This window comes from Brienomyrus brachyistius, chromosome 1 (assembly GCF_023856365.1).
Source record: "Brienomyrus brachyistius isolate T26 chromosome 1, BBRACH_0.4, whole genome shotgun sequence".
Lineage (NCBI taxonomy): Eukaryota > Metazoa > Chordata > Actinopteri > Osteoglossiformes > Mormyridae > Brienomyrus > Brienomyrus brachyistius.
This window is the reverse complement of record NC_064533.1, coordinates 22,992,635-23,012,513: the sequence shown is the minus strand read 5'-3', so window position 1 is coordinate 23,012,513 and position 19,879 is coordinate 22,992,635. Positions and strand designations below refer to the sequence as shown.

Below are 19,879 nucleotides of genomic sequence, written 5' to 3'. Positions count from 1 at the left end.
GTAATACTGATTAGGTAGGCAGTATGTGTAAGAGTCACATCAACAAAAATGCCAGAACCCAAGGTATCCTAGTAGAACATCTATTACACTGCTTTTGCCAGCTTGTCTTCTTTCCATAGTGCATCGTACCAGATGGGGGGCCTCTGCTCCCCCTGTGCATCAGTGAGCTTTGGGCGCCCATGACCCCGTCGCCTGTTCACTGGTTGGCCTTCCCTTGGACCCCTTTTGGTAGGTAGTAGGTCGAGAAAAGACACATGAACTTTGGGAACTGACTCTTCACTTGTCCAATACATAACGGTATTGAATATACAATTGTAATGAGCTAGTCAATGTTATTCACTTCACCTGTCAGTGGTTTTAATGTTATGGCTGATCAGTGTACATAGACATACAAGCCAGCGTTTCTCAGACGTATTTGTCCTGGGGACCAATCATGTCAGGCTTTGGGGCTGCAGGGCCCTGCATAAACGACTGCCCCCCCAGCCCGCGGATGCATATCCACATAGATAGATAGATAGATGGATGGATGGATGGATGGATGGATGGATGGATGGATGGATGGATGGATGGATGGATGGATAGATAGATAGATAGATAGATAGATAGATAGATAGGCAGGCAGGCAGGCAGGCAGGCAGGCAGGCAGACAGACAGACAGACAGACAGACAGATATAGTATTACTATTATTATTATTGTTGTTAATTATTATTATACCTGACCTGACTGAATTTTGATTGGTGCAGAAGCAAGGCTCCACGGACCGACAGGAACCCTCTCATGGACCGGCAGGAACCCTCTCATGGACCGACAGGAACTCTCTCATGGACCGACAGGAACCCTCTCATGGACCGGCACCGGTCCATGGCCCATAGTTTGAGAAATGCTGCTATAAGCAATTTAGGGATAGCAATCTGCTTTTATATTGAGAGAGGACACACAACTTGGAGGGAGCATGCAAACTGCACACACAACGCAAGGGAAGGACTCAAACCTGCAACCCCTGACAGCGCGAGGCACCACTGCTACCCAGTGAACTGCTGTGCCACCCATATGGCATACAGATATTCCCAATTAAGTCACTTGTCCTCACTCTCTCATTTCTTCTTGCACATTCACAGATCTGCTTGCCCTGTCAAAATGAGGTAACTATGCAGCAGCCATAGAGTCTTCCTGTCATCTGCAGCTAGACCTATCTGATTGAAACCTCTGAAACAAAACCCAACATTTAGCACTGCACACCCCAGTCTCACTGAAAACCAATCTTACGCATCATTGTGCACTTTTTCAAATAAATCCTGCTGTGAACAAAAACGGTTCAAACCTACAGCAACTTGAAAGGGGTGTTTAAATATTTGCAGTAATACTTGGGATTTTAAACTTCTAAGAGGTCTGTAAACTGCAGAAACATCTATCTGAGCCCATTTCCCACGCCATTCCGAAGTTAATAGTTGAACAGCAGGCTAAACACAGATAAAAACAAAACAGAAAGTAAAGTCTACCTCCGTAAATCTATACTAATGATTTTAACCTATTACCCTACTAAGAGCTTCTTTCGGACATGTGTTGGTTTTCAGGATGCTTCTGACGCTGCTGAGCAGCACGGACCCCGAGCGGGTAGTTAGTTAATCCTTATACCTGTTAGAGGGCGGCGGAACGACGGCGGCCGCCTCCGGCAGAGGGCTGCGTTGCGCATGCGCAGAGGCGCACGGACGGAGTCCGAGTCCCCCCTCCCGTCACGGCGCTGAAAACGGGGGCGATCTGACTGGCGTGCGGGTAAGAAATTAATAATTTCGTACAGCGGCAGGGATGGGAGCTACCTTTTTTCTTTCTTTCTTTCCTAAGTTTGATAAGGCGAGTCGCAGTTTTCTCGATGTTGCAGTTCAGAAATAGCTCGAGAGAGAAAGGTGCTGGGGGCTTCCTATGACGATCGGATCCGCATTGAGATGGTCTCATGTGTCCACGTTAAGATCGCACATGATAAGGTGCTTTTAACGGGCCACGGTAGCCCATCACAAATACCGGAGGGGGTCATATAATATCATTTCCTCCCCCTTCCCCGATTCTCGTTTGCAAGCATGTGACACAATGTAAACACCGAGGCAGCCTCCTCCAGCCAAGTGAAACTGTTCTTTTTCTCTTCTCGGAAATGTTTCCTCACTTATTTCTCTGTCATTCTTAAAATATTTCATTTATAAGCACGCAGAGTATCTCTTCCTGGAGTGTGACAGCACCCTTTATTAGGGCCAGATCCCCACACCCTCCGTCCCTGTGATATTGTAAAGTAGTGAAAAGGCACGAAGTGCGACTCATTTTTGTTTAATTTCGCGCAGCTCCTGACAGCGTCGGGGCTGCTCTCCGCTCGCTAAGTGTGTCAATTTCCTCTTACAATTTACCCCAATTTGTCTCTCGATCTTCGTTTTGAATACTTCCGCCATTTTGGTTTTAAACCTATTTTCATTTACATGTAGCTGTCATTTATGGCTGTTTTCAGTTCAGGTGTACGTTGTAAGTATGATATAAATGCGTTTTACTTATTTTTTTGTTAACAAAGGCCTTCCGATTAAATTACACAGGGCCGACACTTATTTGCTGTGTACTGTGCGTTGATGGTTGCTTTTTACAAAGACTACTTTATATTAATCTTTCTGCAATTTATATTGTTCAGTCATACTGTCTTGAAGTTTTTAAAGTTTAAAAAAAATATTTAGTTGTTTAGAATAATTGCACATGTGGCTCAATACAATGTGTTATAGTTGAGAATGAAACAGATCTCCAAATGCGGACAGCTTCGCTTCTTAGGTACCATAACTGCGTATGTTAAATTATTACGACACCGACGCGGTGGCGTTTAGCTGCGGGGTTCGGCGCACCGTTGGAGTGATGCGAAGTCGTGAAACAGCCCCAACTCGTTGCAAGACAAACAGTGAAACAGATAGTTTACGTGTCTATTAAATATTATGATGCGAATGTACATTTTATAGTAACTGACTTGTTTTTGCCAAAAGGTTTACACTTTTAGCACTCATATTCCTGTATTCTTCATATAATAGCCTACTATTATAATGTGGTGTATTCTGCTTTTTGCCTATACAAAACCCTATACATAGATGGGTAGATAGATAGATAGATAGGTAGACTTTATTCATTCCTTGTTATTTACTTTTAAATGCCATGACATGTGACCCAGTATCAGTTAAAATATTTGCCCCGGCAAACAAGCAAATGTAAACCCATATGGGTAGTGCTTTTCTTGGTTGCTGGAACAGCAACGTGTCTCTTTAACCCTTGGGAGGGGGCATTTGCCTCTAATAACCACTGCCCAGGTGTGCAGACACCAACAATTAAAAGACTTTCAGTGACTGACTTTGGTGGTGTGTCTTCTGGGGTGGAGTCCCTAATTTAAGCAAAGTTGGCCGGGGTTCTGTTCAAGTTCTGCTTAAAGAGCATGACATGGCATTATGCTTGTGTTTATCTTCAGTAATGTGTATGTAATTGTTGAAGACAGTGACGTATGTCAGAGGTATGTGGTTTGCCCTGATATTGGAATTGACCAATCAAATGTAGCATTGCAAGACCCTGTCGTGCCATGCTTCCTCATTGGACTCACCTCTTGATGCCTGATTTGTATAAGCTGTACCCGAAATTGCAAGGTGCCTAATACAGTATAGGTGTTAAGTACATGTTTTCAAAGCAAACAAGAAATATAGCTTTAAAACATCCCTGTGATGGTGATGATAGCTATTTGTGGGACCGTTTGATGCTCATTTGACGGCTTGACCTGGCATTCTCAGTTGAATCTTTTTCCACAATAATCACCATCGTTTAACAAGAGCCACAGTATTATCCCTACTGTGCAATTTTAAAAATTATTGTTCTAATTAGTAATATGGTTCCTTCCATTATAACGATAAATATGAGAATGCACTCATAATAGTGTAAGAGATTTCTTCTATTTGACCAATCTTGGGAAAATCTCTGTAGGGTGAAATAGGCCTGTTTTGAGTCTTCATGTTTTGTTGACAGTCTGGTCAGTGCAGTATGAGAGAGTAGCTATACTGAACACATGTGACTGTGCCCTAACTGCCAGTAAGTGTGAACCCGGCGTTTTGAGATGGACGTCTTCATCCATCACATACCCACGTTTAGCTTGACTGTCGTTTGATGCGAGCAGACAGCTTGTAGACCAGCTAGCCGGCGTGATCCTGACTGGAATCGTCGTGACCTACACGATAGGAGGTGTTTATTTGCAGAGCACGGGTGCCTCAAGATGATGGCGAGATTTTGTCTTCTCAGAGCTGCAGACGTTCCTCTTGCTCACCCTTATTTCACCTTCGGCCCGCTCTTGACTGATCGTACGTGGCAGCTGGCTGCTAGGTACTTGCTTTTTTGTGATTTCCTCTGAGCATCTGCACCTTCTGCCTGGCTTTGGATTTTGCTGGTGCTGGATGGTCCTCTGTGATGTATGTTTGAACTTCTGGTGCATTCTTGTTTGGTGGTCCTGCTTTATCAGTCATTTTTATGAACGCCGTTGACTTAAACCATATGCATTTTGACTTATTGATGGGTGCTTCCATCCATGTTTAACAAGGCCTGGAGCCAATCCCAGGTTGCACAGGGCACGAGGCTGTGCTACAGCCCTGAACGGGATGCCAGTTTAATGGAATCAGATGTCTGCTAACCTGTACTCCTTCACTGTACCATGACTAAGTACAATGGTAACATAGATAAAAGTGAAATCTAGTTAAACATAAAGACTTGAAATACAAAGGTGAAAGCGGACGTGTGTTAAAATGATTTGTTGTAAAATTTACTATACTGAAAATGAGGTTATTTCAGTTAAGGATAATATAGATGGAGGCATTACGGTAAATAATACAGGTTTCCATCGACTTTGCGTCAACTTGTTAATTTTATTTCCTCTGCCTACCCAAAGTAGATGGGCTCCCCCTTTGAGTCTGGTTCCTCCCAAGGTTTCTTCCTTCTAGGGAGATTTTTTTCGTGCTACTGTCACCTATGGCTTACTCACTGGGGGCTTTGGGGAGGGATAATGAAAAGCGCTTTCAGGCAGTGTACTGTTGTGAAAATGTGTTATGCAAATAAAATTGAAAAGAATTGAATTTGGGACCAGGACCACTGGATTCAAGTCAATTTCAACATATTTCCATAGTTAGGGCGGACTAAGCAATGCAGGCTAACGTCCTATTGTGTTCACTGCCATCTCTCGGGTGTAAATGCGATCGGATGTTACTCGATACGATGTAGCACAACGAATTCCTGTATGTCTTGTATACATTTCAGAGGAAAATTTAATTTATTGGATGTAATCAGATAAAAATCCTGTTCCAATATTGCTAATTAGGGACACCATGTGGCTTAGCAGGTTAGGATGCAGTTCCTGTGATCAGAAGGTTACCAGTTCAAATCCCAGCATCAGCAGAGTAATTTTACTGTTGGGCCCTTGTGTGAGGCCCATAACCCCCAGTTGCACCAGGGACTGTCTGTGAAATGTAAAATGTGAATATTGAATCTTTTTCTATAATATAGTTCAGTTGGAGGCGGGCATGGTAATAGTCTCCTTTAAGCAGAGTATTTTGAATGAAAGGCCTCGTCGTTTGATCTGTCAAAGCTTGTAGGTTTACTTGCTTGTTCAGTTAACTGCCTGACACGTTTCTGAAGGTTCTTCCACCTTCAGCTCTGCAGAGAATCACCCATATTTACCCTCCACTCGCCTTTCCCATCATGGCTGCGGTCTCCATTTCCGATGCGTTTTGAATTTGCTTGATGAATAACCTTTGCAGTTCTGAAAACTTCCTGAATGTAAAAATACCTTGAGACATTGTGTATTGTAGTTTGGCACGTAGCAATTTGCCTCTGCGCATGCGTGACGTTTTATTTATTGGCCTTAGACGCCATGTGGCTTTAGGCATGTGGAATTTGCATGTTGTCCCTGTGATGTTGTGGGGTTTCCTCCAGGTTCTCCAATGTGCCCCGTGCTGGGTTGACCCCCCATCCTGGGTTATTCACTGCTTTGAGCCCATAGCTTCCAGGACAGACTCCGGACCCCCACAGCCCTGCATGGGACAAGCGGGTATAGAAAATGGGGGGCTGATAGTCTGATAATCTATCCTGAAGTTCGGCTTTTATTTAGTAAAACTGGAGGCTACAGGTTTGAGAATTAAAACAGTAACAATATTTCAGTTCATAACTGGTAATTATAATTACCAAAAGCTGCTCACTGGTTATATCTGTAATCTGGTATATATGCTGAGCAGTTTAGTTACACAAGTCTGCCAGCTCAGTAAATGGAGTCAGTCAGAGTCAGTACCTGTGGGGTCACCTGTAGGGAGTGTAGGGGATATAGTGTGTGGGTTGGTGTGTGCTCATTGGATTAAGACTCTATGCCTGTGGTGGGAAGGTCACTGGTTCAAATCCCAAGATATGACAGAGTGATGTTACCATTGGGCCCTTGAGCAAGACCCTTAATCTCCAAATGCACCAGGGACTGTGTTTCCCCGCTTTCTCAGTTGTATGTTGCTTTGGATAAAAGAGTCTGCTGAATATGGCATGTAATAATGGGGGGTGAGGATAGATAAATAGATACGTTTTATTAATGATTGAGGGGAAATTTTGGATACAGAGTTAAAGGAGACATGAGAACGGCTAAGAAAAGAGCAGAATGTTGTGAAAGAAACAGCAGGAATCAGTTCATGAATATGGGCTCAGATTTGTGCCAGAGATGTTAAATTTAGGAAATGTACTTGACGTTTCCTGCGCTAAATGCCGCAGTTGTCCTTTGGCTGGCGTTTTAGCATTTTTTTATGTACAGTACTGAGCAAAAGTCTTAGGCAGTCAAAGAAAATGTTTAAATGATGTTCTTGCTGGTGTAAAACTATGATTTTATGCCTGTCGAATTGTGTAAAATTTCAAAACCTCTCCTAAAGTCGTCGGTCTATTTGTAGAAACCATCTAATAAACCTTTGTACTTTTTTGACTCAACCACTAGCAGACCTATTTTGGCCATTCAGCACCGCATTGAGTTATTTAACTAATTAGGTTATCATTAAAGTCAGCTGGTGGAGAAATGTAATATTTACGTGGAATGGTTGGCCTGCCCCTGAGGAGAGGCTTGGGAACCGAAGCGATGTTCATCTAGCCATCCAGCAATATACCAGCAACATTTTGGAGAATAGAAAAAATTTTTGTTAGCTTTTATTAAGTTACTTGAATATTTTGTTATGTTAAATTTGTGGGGTTTTTTTTTGCTGAGCAAATATACACTTAATACCCAGATATTTTAAACACCCAGATTCTTGGCATTAAACATTTACTTTGACTGCCTAAGACTTTTGCACAGTACTGTATAATCGATTTTGGTGCGATTTCAGGTTCCGGCTAATTTTCTCAGGTTGGCAGTGACAGATGACCCTCGTCACACGCGTGCGGCATCCTGCTCCATGTAGATCCCTTTTCGCCAGTTCTCTTCGGTTTGTTGCTGAAACACAGATTCATCCTACCTTTCCCCTGTCCATTAGTGTAATGGAAGTTATTAATCAAACATTGATGGGAAGATGTAACATGCCCTTGCAAAGTCCCATGCGTGTTATCCTGAGCGTCTTTCATCACAAGTGTCTTTTAACACGTTTATAATCCTTTTTTATGTAATTATTTCATCAGTCGGTAATAAATGGCGGTGTGTTAATGTGGATTTTCTAAACAATCACAAAACCGATAAATAACTGGGTGTTAGTCAAAGTAAGTTTGTGATAAAAAATACACAATTTTGGTGAACTAAATTCTACAGATGATAACTCACCAACTGTAACGGTAGCTGTGCTGCATCAAATCACTGTGACTTTTTCAGGAAGTGTCAGTCTGTAATGTCACAGCTATGACTCAGTTTTTCATTTCATTAATTTATCTGATGCTTCAGTCCAAAGTAACTTATAGTTAAGGGAAGGGCAGCAATTTTCCTATGCTCCCTAGGATTTGAACCCACAACCTTTGCTTTAGGAGTGCATTTCTGTACTTGCTGAGGTCCAGGAATGCCTTTAGCTGGTGTAATTTCAGGTTTAGTCAGACTAATGTTATAATAGAAATAGAAACTTCTGGATTCTTACCTCCAAAATGTCCAGTGCTATATCATTTATCACACGTTACTGGTGCCTTTTAGATTCCGTCATATTTTACTTTGTTGAGTCTTCAGCAATTTCTAAAGCAGCTATTTCATAATAGTTTTGTTTCCATCTGTAAACACACGTCTTTTTTTTTTTCTTTCTTTCCAATATCTTTCTGTGAAAAGCCTTGATCTTCCGGATTACAAACAGCCCCAGGGCAGATGGATTGGAGGATGGACCGGGGCAGTTTTATTAGTGGGGGGTGGTGTGGTTCAGCGGGTTAGTGCCTGTGATCTGAAGGTCGTCGGTTCAAATCCCATCCATGGCAGAACAGTCACATCTACGCTGGGCCCGTGAGCAAGAGCAGATAAATGGCCTGAGCGTGTGCTTAGACCCCAAGCTTACTCTCAGCTCTGTGTGTGTCTCAGCGGAGAGCATGATGGGATATGTGAAAAGAAGCATTGCATTATACCTGCACTTTTGCAAATGGCAAATAAAGCATCATCATTAGGGTGATTGCAGCTGAAATAAGCAGGCAGACTGAGAAAATGACAAAATGTCCATTTTACTCTCTAACTCCAGCAGAACATGTCCATGAGAGCCGGACCCTAACCCCCTGACGTTTCCCCTCTAACACACACAGCCATCTTGCTTTACATTCTTAGACAGTTAGTTACAGAAGAGTAAAGGGACTTGTCCACCAACCAAAACAAACATCTACCCTGCATCCTACCTTTTTAGGCTTTCTGGTGACTTCTGCAGAAGCATCTAAAGGTATTCACTCACCCTAATTTGCGCCTGAACAGACAGCCCTTCTGCTTTAGAATAATGGCCCTTATTAACGGTAAAGGTAGTATTCCTTCTGCTGAAGTGTTTCTTCGAATTGTGCTTTGTTATTGTCTGTACTGAATGCTATTATGGGACTCATTGTTTAGGGTGATGTAGAAGCTCCTTATATTACACACTAGCAGAGCGGGCTAATATAGCTTTCAATCCCCAGAGCTGAAGGAATATGTAAGAATGGGAGCATGTTGATTAGTTTTTGGAAATTTTTATTGACATCTAAGCTGCACAAGGTAATGTCCCATTGATGATGTCATTCTTGTCTCATTGAGGAATTCCCAGTCAATGTTTGCACTCTTCTTTCCTCTTTTTTAGGTATGGTCTTTGATGGTTTGGCTGGAAAATGAGAAGGTGATGGTCCTGAAATGAAAGGTGGGTGATGGTAAAGCGTGGGTTGTGACCCCTCCCATGAGGACGATAGATAATTGGGATGGTTTGCAAGATGATTCTTTTGAATATCCTTAAAAAAAGGTTTTTAATCTAAAATCTTAATCGTCAAATTTTATTACACCCCCCTGGAGTTTGGCTTTGTGTCACTGATGAAATTTGGACCTTGGGGAAAATAGTGAGTGTCCCTGAAATGGAGAGGGGGGGGACTGGGAGAGAAAGGGGCCGCAAGCCTTATGCAGTGTTCCTTTCTCAACTTGGGGGTGGGGGGAGTGGTGTCTAAAGATAATTTCTATTGGCCGAAAATGCTGCCAATAAATGTCATCTCAAAAACAGACACGCCATGGGTTGCACCAGCTAAGTGCAAGTTCAGTTGTAAGGTTGGGCGTAAAGTGTACCTTAAATCATACGTTAAAACTAGATATTTTGAAACTAATGCCGTGTTTTTTGTCTGTTGCACCACTGCTACTTATGTTACGTCATAGTTAGCAGCTAGTAAATAATGATACTGTCGCACAAAATGACGTTTTTGCCATGGACAACCAATCAGTATCATTGTCTGATATTACCAGAATCAACTCCTGTTCCATGAGCTTCCAAGTGTTGATAGCAAAGACTTTGGAATACTGTGTGGTGTAAATAAGTGCATTTGGCGTCTAGTGCTCCCAGTCTTTACTTGTTTGTTTGGCACGGTTGTTGAGTTTGGGTTATACAAAGCTTCTGATTTGTTTTCTCTCTATTCATAAGAAGTATTTCAGCCACAGCTGCACTGGAAACCCTTAATGTGCCGTGTACAGTGTGACGTAAGAAGTATGTTAGCTAAGTAGCTTGCTGGGTACGCTTTAGGGGTGCAACAGATCGTAAAATTTATGGTTCGGCTCGTATTACCGTATTTGAGTCAAATCAGATCATTTTTCAGATCAGCAAAAAATACTTACAATACTTAAAGAAAACTTAAACACAACTGACTGGACTAAGGCTGACAAATCAATCTGACGACCTTGGTGTATCGTAAATTAGCAGAAAAAGTAAATTATTAAAATGATCTGTGAAAACATTGTACTACTGCATGAAACGTTTGTTAGGTTAGTGCCATTTTCACCGCTTTTAAACGTCTTTTTTTTTACGATGGACCTTACACTTAATGATAAGGAAGTGTAAAATTACTAACACTAATAACTTAGTGTCATGTTGAAACTGTTTGCGTGGGGCAACCGATTATTTTTTAGTAGTTAATAAACTTGAACATGGGGCAGTTTTCGTCCACCAGATGCTACAATTGAACTTACACTTAACTGTTTCAACCCACTTTAGACATTCAACAGGCATACAGTGCAATGATTGTGGTTGATTAAATGCCTGTTTCATATTTGTTCATATAGCGTAAGGCAGTTCTTGTGCTTATTTACACTTACTGGCATATTTCCAGAAAGCACAAAGGAAATTGCGTGTCTGGTTCCACCCACTACAGCACACCCTATTCCTGTCGACCCGCCCACTACTCCACCCTGCAGAGACCTATGCTTGGGTCAGGGGCCAAGGATGGGATTCGAACCAATAACCTTCTGATTACACGCCACACACTGCCACCCCCTTTGTTACCTGATAATGCTGAACATTGACTAACGGGCACCATCTTACCGCCCTGCAGAATCCATCGATCCTTTGATGATGCAGGGAGAGGAGCGGAAGAAGAGGAAGCTGACCGTGAACCTCAAGTCCCCTCTGGACGAGTACCATCTCCGGGTACGTGCATGAGGTACACACAGGGGCAGGGCACTGACCACAGCTGAAATCTGATTGGCCCCAGAGTGCCCCCTCCCCTGTCTCTCACCAAATCAAAGCATATCATTGGCTAATGGTAAGGTTGGCTTCTCTGTATGAAGTATGCCTCCTACCTTAAAATTTCCTAGAATTGCCCCTGCTGATGCCCGCTCTTCATTTCAGGAGCGGCCTAGAGAAGATGAGGCGAAGGCGAGAAACAAAGTGTCCATTTCGCACAGTGAGTTATTACTTCTGTTCGTGCTTCCCGATCCCAGCTGCTCGCCTCTAAAACAAGTGCCCCCTGGTGACAAGTTGCAGCATTACTGTCTGATACTTTAGGGTGCGATTAGCAAAATGCTGTGGCAGCTTCACTGCACCAAGGTGCTAAAAATAATTTACACGTCCTGCAACGAAATGGCAGTCTGTTTAATAACACTCCTAACGTAAAATAAAAAATATTGCATATCCATCTTTAACCATTTCCCCTGACATGCCTTGAGGCCTAGATGCTACCTGCTGACAGCTGACTGAGAGATAACCATAATGATTTCATAAAATTATTTGTTTAGGATTTAGTCATTTTTGCTCTTTTTTTGTATGTTACAAGTTAGTGATTTAGATTCCGAGACCAGATGAGTCATTACCACTGCATTTAGAAAGGCTGGGAGGAATGTCCTGTAACACACTTTGTATATAACGCTTTCTGACATTAAGGTCACCATTTTTCTAACGTCTAATTGCACTGTTCTTCCGAAGAACAGCTGGCCCTCTTAATATTAGCTGAATCAATTTGTAGCGTTGTTAGTGAGATGCGTGCGGTATGTTGGCCGAAGTTGCCGTTGCGTGGCTTGAACAAGGCCTGAGTTCATGAGCGACCTGCCGGTTTGTCCCACCTTTTTAATATAATCCCACCTTTGACCTCGACTGTCGGCAGGGAGACAAACACGGGCTGTTGCTGCTTCCGTGCTTCCCTGCATAGCGGTGGTGGAATTCGCAATACGGCTTCTGGTCTTATTGTAGCAGGACTGTTGTTAACTATTCATTAATCATGCTTTGCCTTATCCTTTATTTATTGTACTGGTGATAAATAATAATTGTACCCTGCAGACTATATATTGTTTTAAAGAACCTTTAAAGATGTTTGGTTGCGGTTCTGGGGTGGTATATGGACGAACGTGCCGCTTCCTTGTTTGGCTGCAACCGCAGATCCAAGCTGTGAGGTCAGACTGGCTCAGCTGGACCTTAGCTATGAGCAAATACCCAAAAATGCTACTTTTGTTTATTTACAAGAGGCAGTGTGTGGCTCAGTGGGTTATAGGACATTCAGTACATTTACATGCACAGCTAAGTCAAGCTACGGTTATAGCTCAACTATGCCGCTTAATCGGACTGTTCTCCTTGTCCTAATATACATGCATTGGAGGGGAATCGATTCATTGGCTGAAGTATGTCCGAATCCACTACCATAGGTGGCAGTATGGCTCCTTTCAGCGTGTTAAGTATCGCACTTTTTATGGTTGCCTATTACATCACAAATGTAAATAATAATACTAAATAATAAAATTAATAATAATGGATGACTGGACAAATTAAGTGACCCAGGGTTTAATTACGATCTGGTCGAAAGAACAGATACAAGAAGTTCAGGAGGCATGGCATGAAATAAATATACTATGACGGGCTGGTATTGGAAATTTCTCTCATATTGCAATGTGATTTTGTCGTAATAAATATTGGGCTATTTATAAAACAAAAGAAGGAGTTCAACATGAATTTCTCACGAACCCGTCTAGGAGTGATTTAAACCACAATTAAGGATGAAAATGATTATGATTGTCTGGGAGAACACATGCAGCGTTCAGACAAAAGCAGTGGAGATAAATCATAATCATTAAAATTCTAAAACTCGCTAGGTTTTTTTCCAATGAAAGAGTAAAAATGTTTTAGCGAGATTTAAACTCCATGCGCTATAATCTTCGTACCAAACTGAAGGTAAGAAAAAGCCTAATCTTAATCTAGCTGACTAGTGATTTAAGAATTGGATGTGCAAAAAATACAACGTTAGTATTAATATCCCATGTTGTCCAGTCCTGCTACAGCCATTTTTCGATTCAGTACAAAATACCCCACCTTGCGTTGTGATGTCATTCAGTGGGGGTACCGGTTTTTACGCCAGTGGAAAACAAACACTTTGGAGTACCATACTTTTGGTATCTTCTTGAAGTACCAAAAGTATGGTACCTGGTATGGTGGAAAAGCACCTTTTAGTTGAAAGGTGAATTGGACAGCTTTACTGTGCAGTACATTTCTTATGTGCTATACGTCCTCTGCTATGCACTGTGCTTGTTCTGTATACTGGCCTCTTCTATCACTTCCAGAGCATGCACAGGGCACCTAGGCCAGTTTGAGTCCGATTGCACGTATACATGCAGGAGTAACTCAACTCCCAATCACACTATCTGGGTGTCTTAGTCCGACTAAGAGAAATTCAAGTTAGTAAGATTTCAGTCGGACTAACATGTTTACATGTATTTTAAGTCTTGTTTTAGTTGAACTAACACAATAATTAGATTTTCTTAGTGTGCATGTAAAAATAGTGATTGCCTACCACGGGATTTGAACCAGCAACCTTCTGATGACAGAGTGATTTCACTGTTGGCCCGCTCAGCAAGGCCTTTAACCCTAATTCCCCCCAAGGACTGTCTGCTGTCTGACCCTGCTTTCTCAAGAAAATGTCCATCACTTTGAATAAAAGTGCCTGTTAAATAAATTAAAAGTAGAAAGGCCTTTGTCATTCTGTATGCACAGTGTTCAGGGAGCACTAACTCTCTGTTCTCTCCCTCCCTTCATCTGGAGCAGTTAACAGTAAGAAGAGACCCTGGTCATGGGACAGGTACCTGGACGAGGAGGGGGCGGTGGCGGCACCGGTCAGGGTCTTCACAGAGGTATCCGTTCGACAAATTTACCCTTTGCAGGCAGCTCAACGCAAGCGGCTAGACAAGAACGCAGCTGGTCATTACTCCCTGGCGTGCGCGAGAGACACTCGGTGCCATTTAGTTTGATTCATGCAGTTAGTGTAAAATGATTAACGGGTTGTTGAGCGAAGGAATGTGTCATATTATCGTCAAAATCGTGTTTCTGGACAGATTGGAAGAGCTTGAAATGTTTAAGGTTTTCTTTGAGTGATCAGACATTATATCGTATAAATTTCCTACATCCACGCTTGTTCCTCGGACAGACTGAAAGGGTAGCGGCGTGGCCTCGCACCTCCAGGGTTGTGGGTTCCGTTCAGGGCCCCGACCTGCTGTCTATGACAAGTCCTCTGCTTCTTCCTACAATCCAAAGGCGTGAGGGGATCGGACTGCTTGATTTTGTGTGAGAGTGCCCTGCAATGGCCTCTTCCCCAGGCTCCCTCCCTCCATATTCCAGAACATTCTAAACTCACCCTGTACATGCATCGCTTGGATGAATTTTCTTGTGACAGGATCCGAGGAGACATGTATTAAAAAAAAACAAAATTGCAGTCACTATGGCAACCTAGCCACAGAGACACTTCGGGGGAATGCCACAAGAAATCACAAATACAAATAGAGAGAAGGTGTGTGTGTGAGTGTGTGTGTGAGGACCTGCCTTTCGGGGTGCAGCCAACAGCCTGTCATCCCATCTCCCAGTTAACCCCCCTCTTACTTCTCCTCCTCTTCAGCGCCAGTCATTTCCATCCAATAGGAATGGCTTCAAGGTGGGAATGCGTTTGGAGGGCGTCGACCCGCTGCACCCATCCATGTTCTGCGTTCTCTCTGTGGCAGAGGTGAGCTCCGCCCACTGGGGACCCTGATTCTGTTCTGTGATTCGCTGCACTGGCTCCTGGTTGAGAAGACGGGTGTGTGTGTGTGTGTGTGTGTGTGTGTGTGTGAGGGGTGCTCTAAAAGTAAACCCCCTTCTTTTGAGTAAAATGCTGATGAGATTTTGCCCTCCTTCCACCCAAAGGTGATTGGCTACCGGTTACGGCTACACATTGATGGCTACTCCGACTGCTATGACTTCTGGGTAAACGCAGACTCCCCTGATATAAGGCCTGCAGGTTGGTGCGAGACGACGGAACATAAACTCCATCCGCCAAAGGGTGAGTGACTGCTTCCCCATAGCTTTCATGACATCACTTCCTGTAGTGTTTCTCAGCTAACATACTGAATATAAAAACTGCTCATAAAATATGATCCATAACCTGAAAGCGAGTGCAATTTTGGTTAACCAAACAGCAATAATTTTCCGACTAATGAATATGCCATTGAGAGCCCTGCAGTCTCAGACAGAAGACAGAACATTCTGGAAGAATGCAGTCCATATGGCTGCCAATGGTAATAAATCGCTGGCTTGTTATTTTAGGTTATAAAGAAGATGACTTTACCTGGACAGCGTACCAAGAGACCTGTAATGGCCCGACTGCACCAAAGAATTTGTTCAAGACACAAAATAGTGTAAGTATTCGGTCCCAGGTGCCCCCCACCCTGCAGTGAGTGATACACCCTGAAAATCGATTCACAACAGCAGCCAATAACGATCGCATTGAGCGCGAGGGTGCTTTTAGCTGAGGAAGTGGCTATGTGCTGCTCCCCATTTACAGATCGTGTGGTCAGTGGTTATAAAACGAGTCTGGGCCAGTCAAACTGAGCCGCACTCCATCTGCAAGCAGGTGCCGAAATCCCCGGAGGTGCAGGTGGGCATGAAGTTGGAGGCCGTAGACCGGAAGAACCCCTGTCTAGTATGCGTGGCCACCGTGGCTGACATCGTGGACGGCCGATTTCTGGTCCACTTTGACAACTGGGATGACACGTACGACTACTGGTGAGACCCGCCCACTCACGTGTTTTCTCAGCTTCTGACTTCTCGCTTGATTTATATAACAACCTCTTCTTTAAAGATGGGTATTATAATTAAAAATCACTGGGTAAATATCGCCTCACACCTCCACTGTTGGGGGTTGGAATCCCACTCCCCACCCTGTTTGTGGAGTTTCTGTGAATATTCTATTTCTGTGTAATTGGATGGATGGATGGATGGATGGATGGAAAATTAAAAAATCACAGCTCTTTCTGCTTTGCAAAGAGCCTGCGGTCATGGCATTAACATAGAAGAGTAAACCTAATCAGTGACAAGGCAGTGAGTGATGCGTCACATTCAGTTACACCCCTGGCTGATATTTTTTTATTTTGTTTGGCAGCAAATCCATTTCAAGTAGTAATTTACTGCTGAGGTGCGATGATACCAATTAGTTTGCATAATTCTAGTGTTTCAGTGGTGGGCCTTCACAGGTAATTGGTTTTTCTTTTATGAGCTGTACATCGTTTCAGTTTCTGTCAGCTGTGTGATTTGAGGTATGACGGCCAGTCTAACAGCCCGGTACGGAAACTCCCAGGATACCTTATGTGTAGTTTTCTCCTTTGAAATGCATCCTAACCATCAGAGCCCGACTGCGGCCTCCGTCAGAACCAAAAGTGAAACTGAAAGTGATTCATTCACTGATTCCGAGGTCTTTATTGTCAGTCATGGGGGAGGTGTTTGACGAGATATGTTGTACACCCTGCTGAATTTACATTTGATGTGGCAGAGTGGGCGTGTCAGGCTCTCTCTCAGAAGAGTGGAATTGGAGATGGGCTACATTTCCTGAAACTGGGCTCCAGACTAACTTTTCCAGTGGTAGCACTGGTGTTACCAACTTTCTTAGCTTATTGCACCAGCATTTGGTCGCCCCCTGTTTTATTGGTGCAGCATGGTATTAATCAGTGACCTTGCGAGCCTAATTTGCATACCTAGATTTTATACTGAAAATAGAGCGATTGAAGACTTGATAGTTTAACCCCTTCACACTCGAGAGGGTTGGGGGTGGCAGATCCCTGCGAATGTGAAAATTTGCAAAGGACAGGCAGCCCTAACCTCAACCCATAACAGTCTGCTAGCCTGAACGATATCATACAAGTCTATTTATAACCAATTTCTAAACAAACAGTACTGAATTGAACACTTCGCATGTCAAATTTCTTTGTCATTTCCCATAAAGATCTTATATAATATAAGAACCACCTGAATTATGGCCCAGTAGGTACAGAGTTACTACTCTATGCACTGGAAGCACTATACTTAGGATTCATTATTAAAAATGCTAAATTAATGGCACTGAAAAGTAACAAATTTATTGTGAGAAACATGAGATTCCACGATCAGAAAGACAGCTGATTTGAGTCAGGCTGGTCACTGAGACAAACATGCGTGGTGCAGCTAAGCCGAAACTGTTAATATTAAAGATACAGTATGCATTTACACTATTATATTATATATTACTAATATTTATGTATTACATAGTTTTATGAGATCCAAATCATTTTCAGTATTTTTTTTTGTCTTGCACATTGTCTGTGATCTTTCGTCAAGCCTCCTGTTGAATCGTTCACGGCCAACTGGCGAATGATCGAAACCCCAAATGTCTAATGCACAAATGTGAAGGGTTTTATTGTTTGGTAATGTCTTATTCGGTAATGTCTCTAACAGAGACGACCCTATTAGAACCCATTTGTTTTTAGTCTTTTCCCCGTTTGTTCAGCTGGTGTCTTCGATCGAGGTGATGATTCTCTAATTAGCTGCGGAGGAGCGGTTTGTTTTGTTTGTTCTTGTTTGTTTGGCCTCTGACATTTCTCATCGCTTCAAGGCACGGGCCTCAGACGAAGTATAATTGGCCGGCTAGCATCAGGTCCCATATTTAACCTCCCGCCCCGAGGAGAGTCACTGGTGCAGCAGTGATTGTTACGCTGAGCGGTAGGAGGACACGCAGTGGGCGTTCCTCGCCTTCATCTTCCGACTTCTCCACTGCTGTCGGTGATTTTTTTCTGGTTTTCTTTTGGCTAAACAGCAACCTGGAAAATGAAAGAGTGGAGAAAGAAGTTTCTGAACAGCTGGACTTTTATCCTGCGCTCCTGCACTTGCTCCCTTTGCCTGTTCTCTTCTACCTTATTAGCAGTCGAGCTTTGTAGCCCTGTGTGTGAGTGCATGTCTGTGTGTGTCTTGCATTTGCATGTTCTCTCCGTATTGCTGGGCTTTCTTCCGGTTCCTCTGGTTTTCTCCGCTATTCCTAAAATGTACAGCTAGTTGACTCGGTATCCCTGAGCTGCCCATTGTCTGTGTCTGTGGGGACCCGCAGTGGCCTGGCAAACCATCCGGAGTTTCCTGGGCATCAGGCTTGCATCGACCCCCTACTGGAAAATGGATGGAAATACAGCTGGACAAATGCCAGTTTATCAATCCCCCCCCTCCACCCCAGCCATCTACCATAAACATTTACGCGGGAGGGGGGTCGCAGTGAGCCTGGAATCTGTCCCAGGAAGCCCAGGGCACGAGGCCAGCGAGGATGGGATGGAGTGGCAGTGCGTCCCTCTGCCGTTAGAGGTACCATCAGACGGCCGTGCTGATTGGTGCCATGATGCCCACATCGTGACTGTCGTGCAGGAGGCAGCTCCGGGAGGGGGGGCAGCCCAGCTTGCCTCACCTCGCTGTGATTTCCTAAGTGCTCCCCCCCCTCCCTCAAGGACTTCCTAGTAATGTTGTTCTGCCGCGGGTGTTTTTGTGGTCGTGGTAGAAGTTTCTCACCAGCCCACTTCCCACCATGGTGACCTTCTTCGTGTTTTTTTTTTTTTATCATCTATTCCATCCAGCAAAGTCGCGAGATGTTGGTTATCAGCCCCCATCCGCCGGACAAGAAGTCCGAACTCGTGGCAAAGACACCTTAATCAACACATTCCACATTTCCGTGAAAATCTTAATCTTTTTCAGGCGTCCGAAGTTCGAGCCACTTCGCCATGTGTACATAGTTTGATGGAATGTGTACTAGCCTCACTTCTCGAATAACAAAGTGCCGCATAAGTATAGGACAATAAATTCCAAACAATAGGCGCTTCACTGACCCCTGCCCGGTGCCCTGTGCATTCTGGGATAGACTCCAAGCACAGCGCGATCCCATACTGCATGCACACTCATGGCTGTTTTATGGAATGTGTAATAAATAGAACCTTTAGAGTTCCTGGTATGCAATTCCCCTATCTCATGTTTCTCGAACCACTCCAATCATGACCCCCCCTACTCTGTCATTAACGATTTATGCATGATTGAAATATAAAAAGAGGTAGTAAAGCTATCATCCGTCCATCACCCATAATGCTTATCCAGCACGGGGGTGATAGTAACCGTGATAATAACAGAGTTAATCAGCGCACCTTTTATTCCAGCTACTTGGAGTCTTCACTTTTCTCTGGGCTACATTAATCACGGCCCACAATTTGGAATTAACCATGATTCATGAATAAATTGCTCCGTTCTGTATAGATGCTGTAATTTTCTTATTAAGGAGTGCTACAAACCACCAGCGTTTACACTGTCGCTAGCGCTACAAAACACAAAAGAGGGGAGTCTCTAAACAGAACGGCACCATTATCATGGGAGGTGTGGCAGAGAATTAGCTGTGCGCTCACACTTTGTGTCTAAAACCCTGGCATCAGGCTGTACAGCCGATGCGTTTCGTCCCAGCTTGATGAGTAATTAGCTTGAATACATTAGCACTGGCTTTTTGGTCACAACCTTCACGGGGTCTAATCCAAAGCTTGCCGCATTTAGTGGTTTTTTTTCCTTTCTTTCTTCAGTGATTATTTTTTTTCTTCAGTGAGTCGCAAAGTTCCGGTACTTACTGTGTCCCCAGGGCACTGAATCCTGTCGAATGAAGCCGAGT

The 19,879-nt window shown here is 43.5% G+C and overlaps 1 protein-coding gene across 6 annotated transcripts in view; it reads left to right on the top strand.

Annotated features, from left to right (window-relative positions):
• Nucleotides 1-1,674: 1,674 nt before the first annotated feature.
• LOC125744462 (lethal(3)malignant brain tumor-like protein 4) overlaps nucleotides 1,675-19,879 on the top strand; it is a 63,931-nt gene continuing 45,726 nt past the window's right edge. For 3 of the 6 annotated variants that reach the window (XM_049016330.1, XM_049016324.1, XM_049016295.1), the window contains exons 1-9: nucleotides 1,675-1,774; nucleotides 9,274-9,330; nucleotides 10,997-11,091; nucleotides 11,293-11,347; nucleotides 13,969-14,054; nucleotides 14,813-14,917; nucleotides 15,097-15,232; nucleotides 15,496-15,587; nucleotides 15,803-15,954. In XM_049016330.1, the coding sequence (XP_048872287.1) occupies nucleotides 9,324-9,330; nucleotides 10,997-11,091; nucleotides 11,293-11,347; nucleotides 13,969-14,054; nucleotides 14,813-14,917; nucleotides 15,097-15,232; nucleotides 15,496-15,587; nucleotides 15,803-15,954 (728 nt within the window). In that variant the 5' untranslated portion in view covers nucleotides 1,675-1,774; nucleotides 9,274-9,323. The other 3 variants (XM_049016315.1, XM_049016304.1, XM_049016338.1) reach the window with 3 other exon arrangements.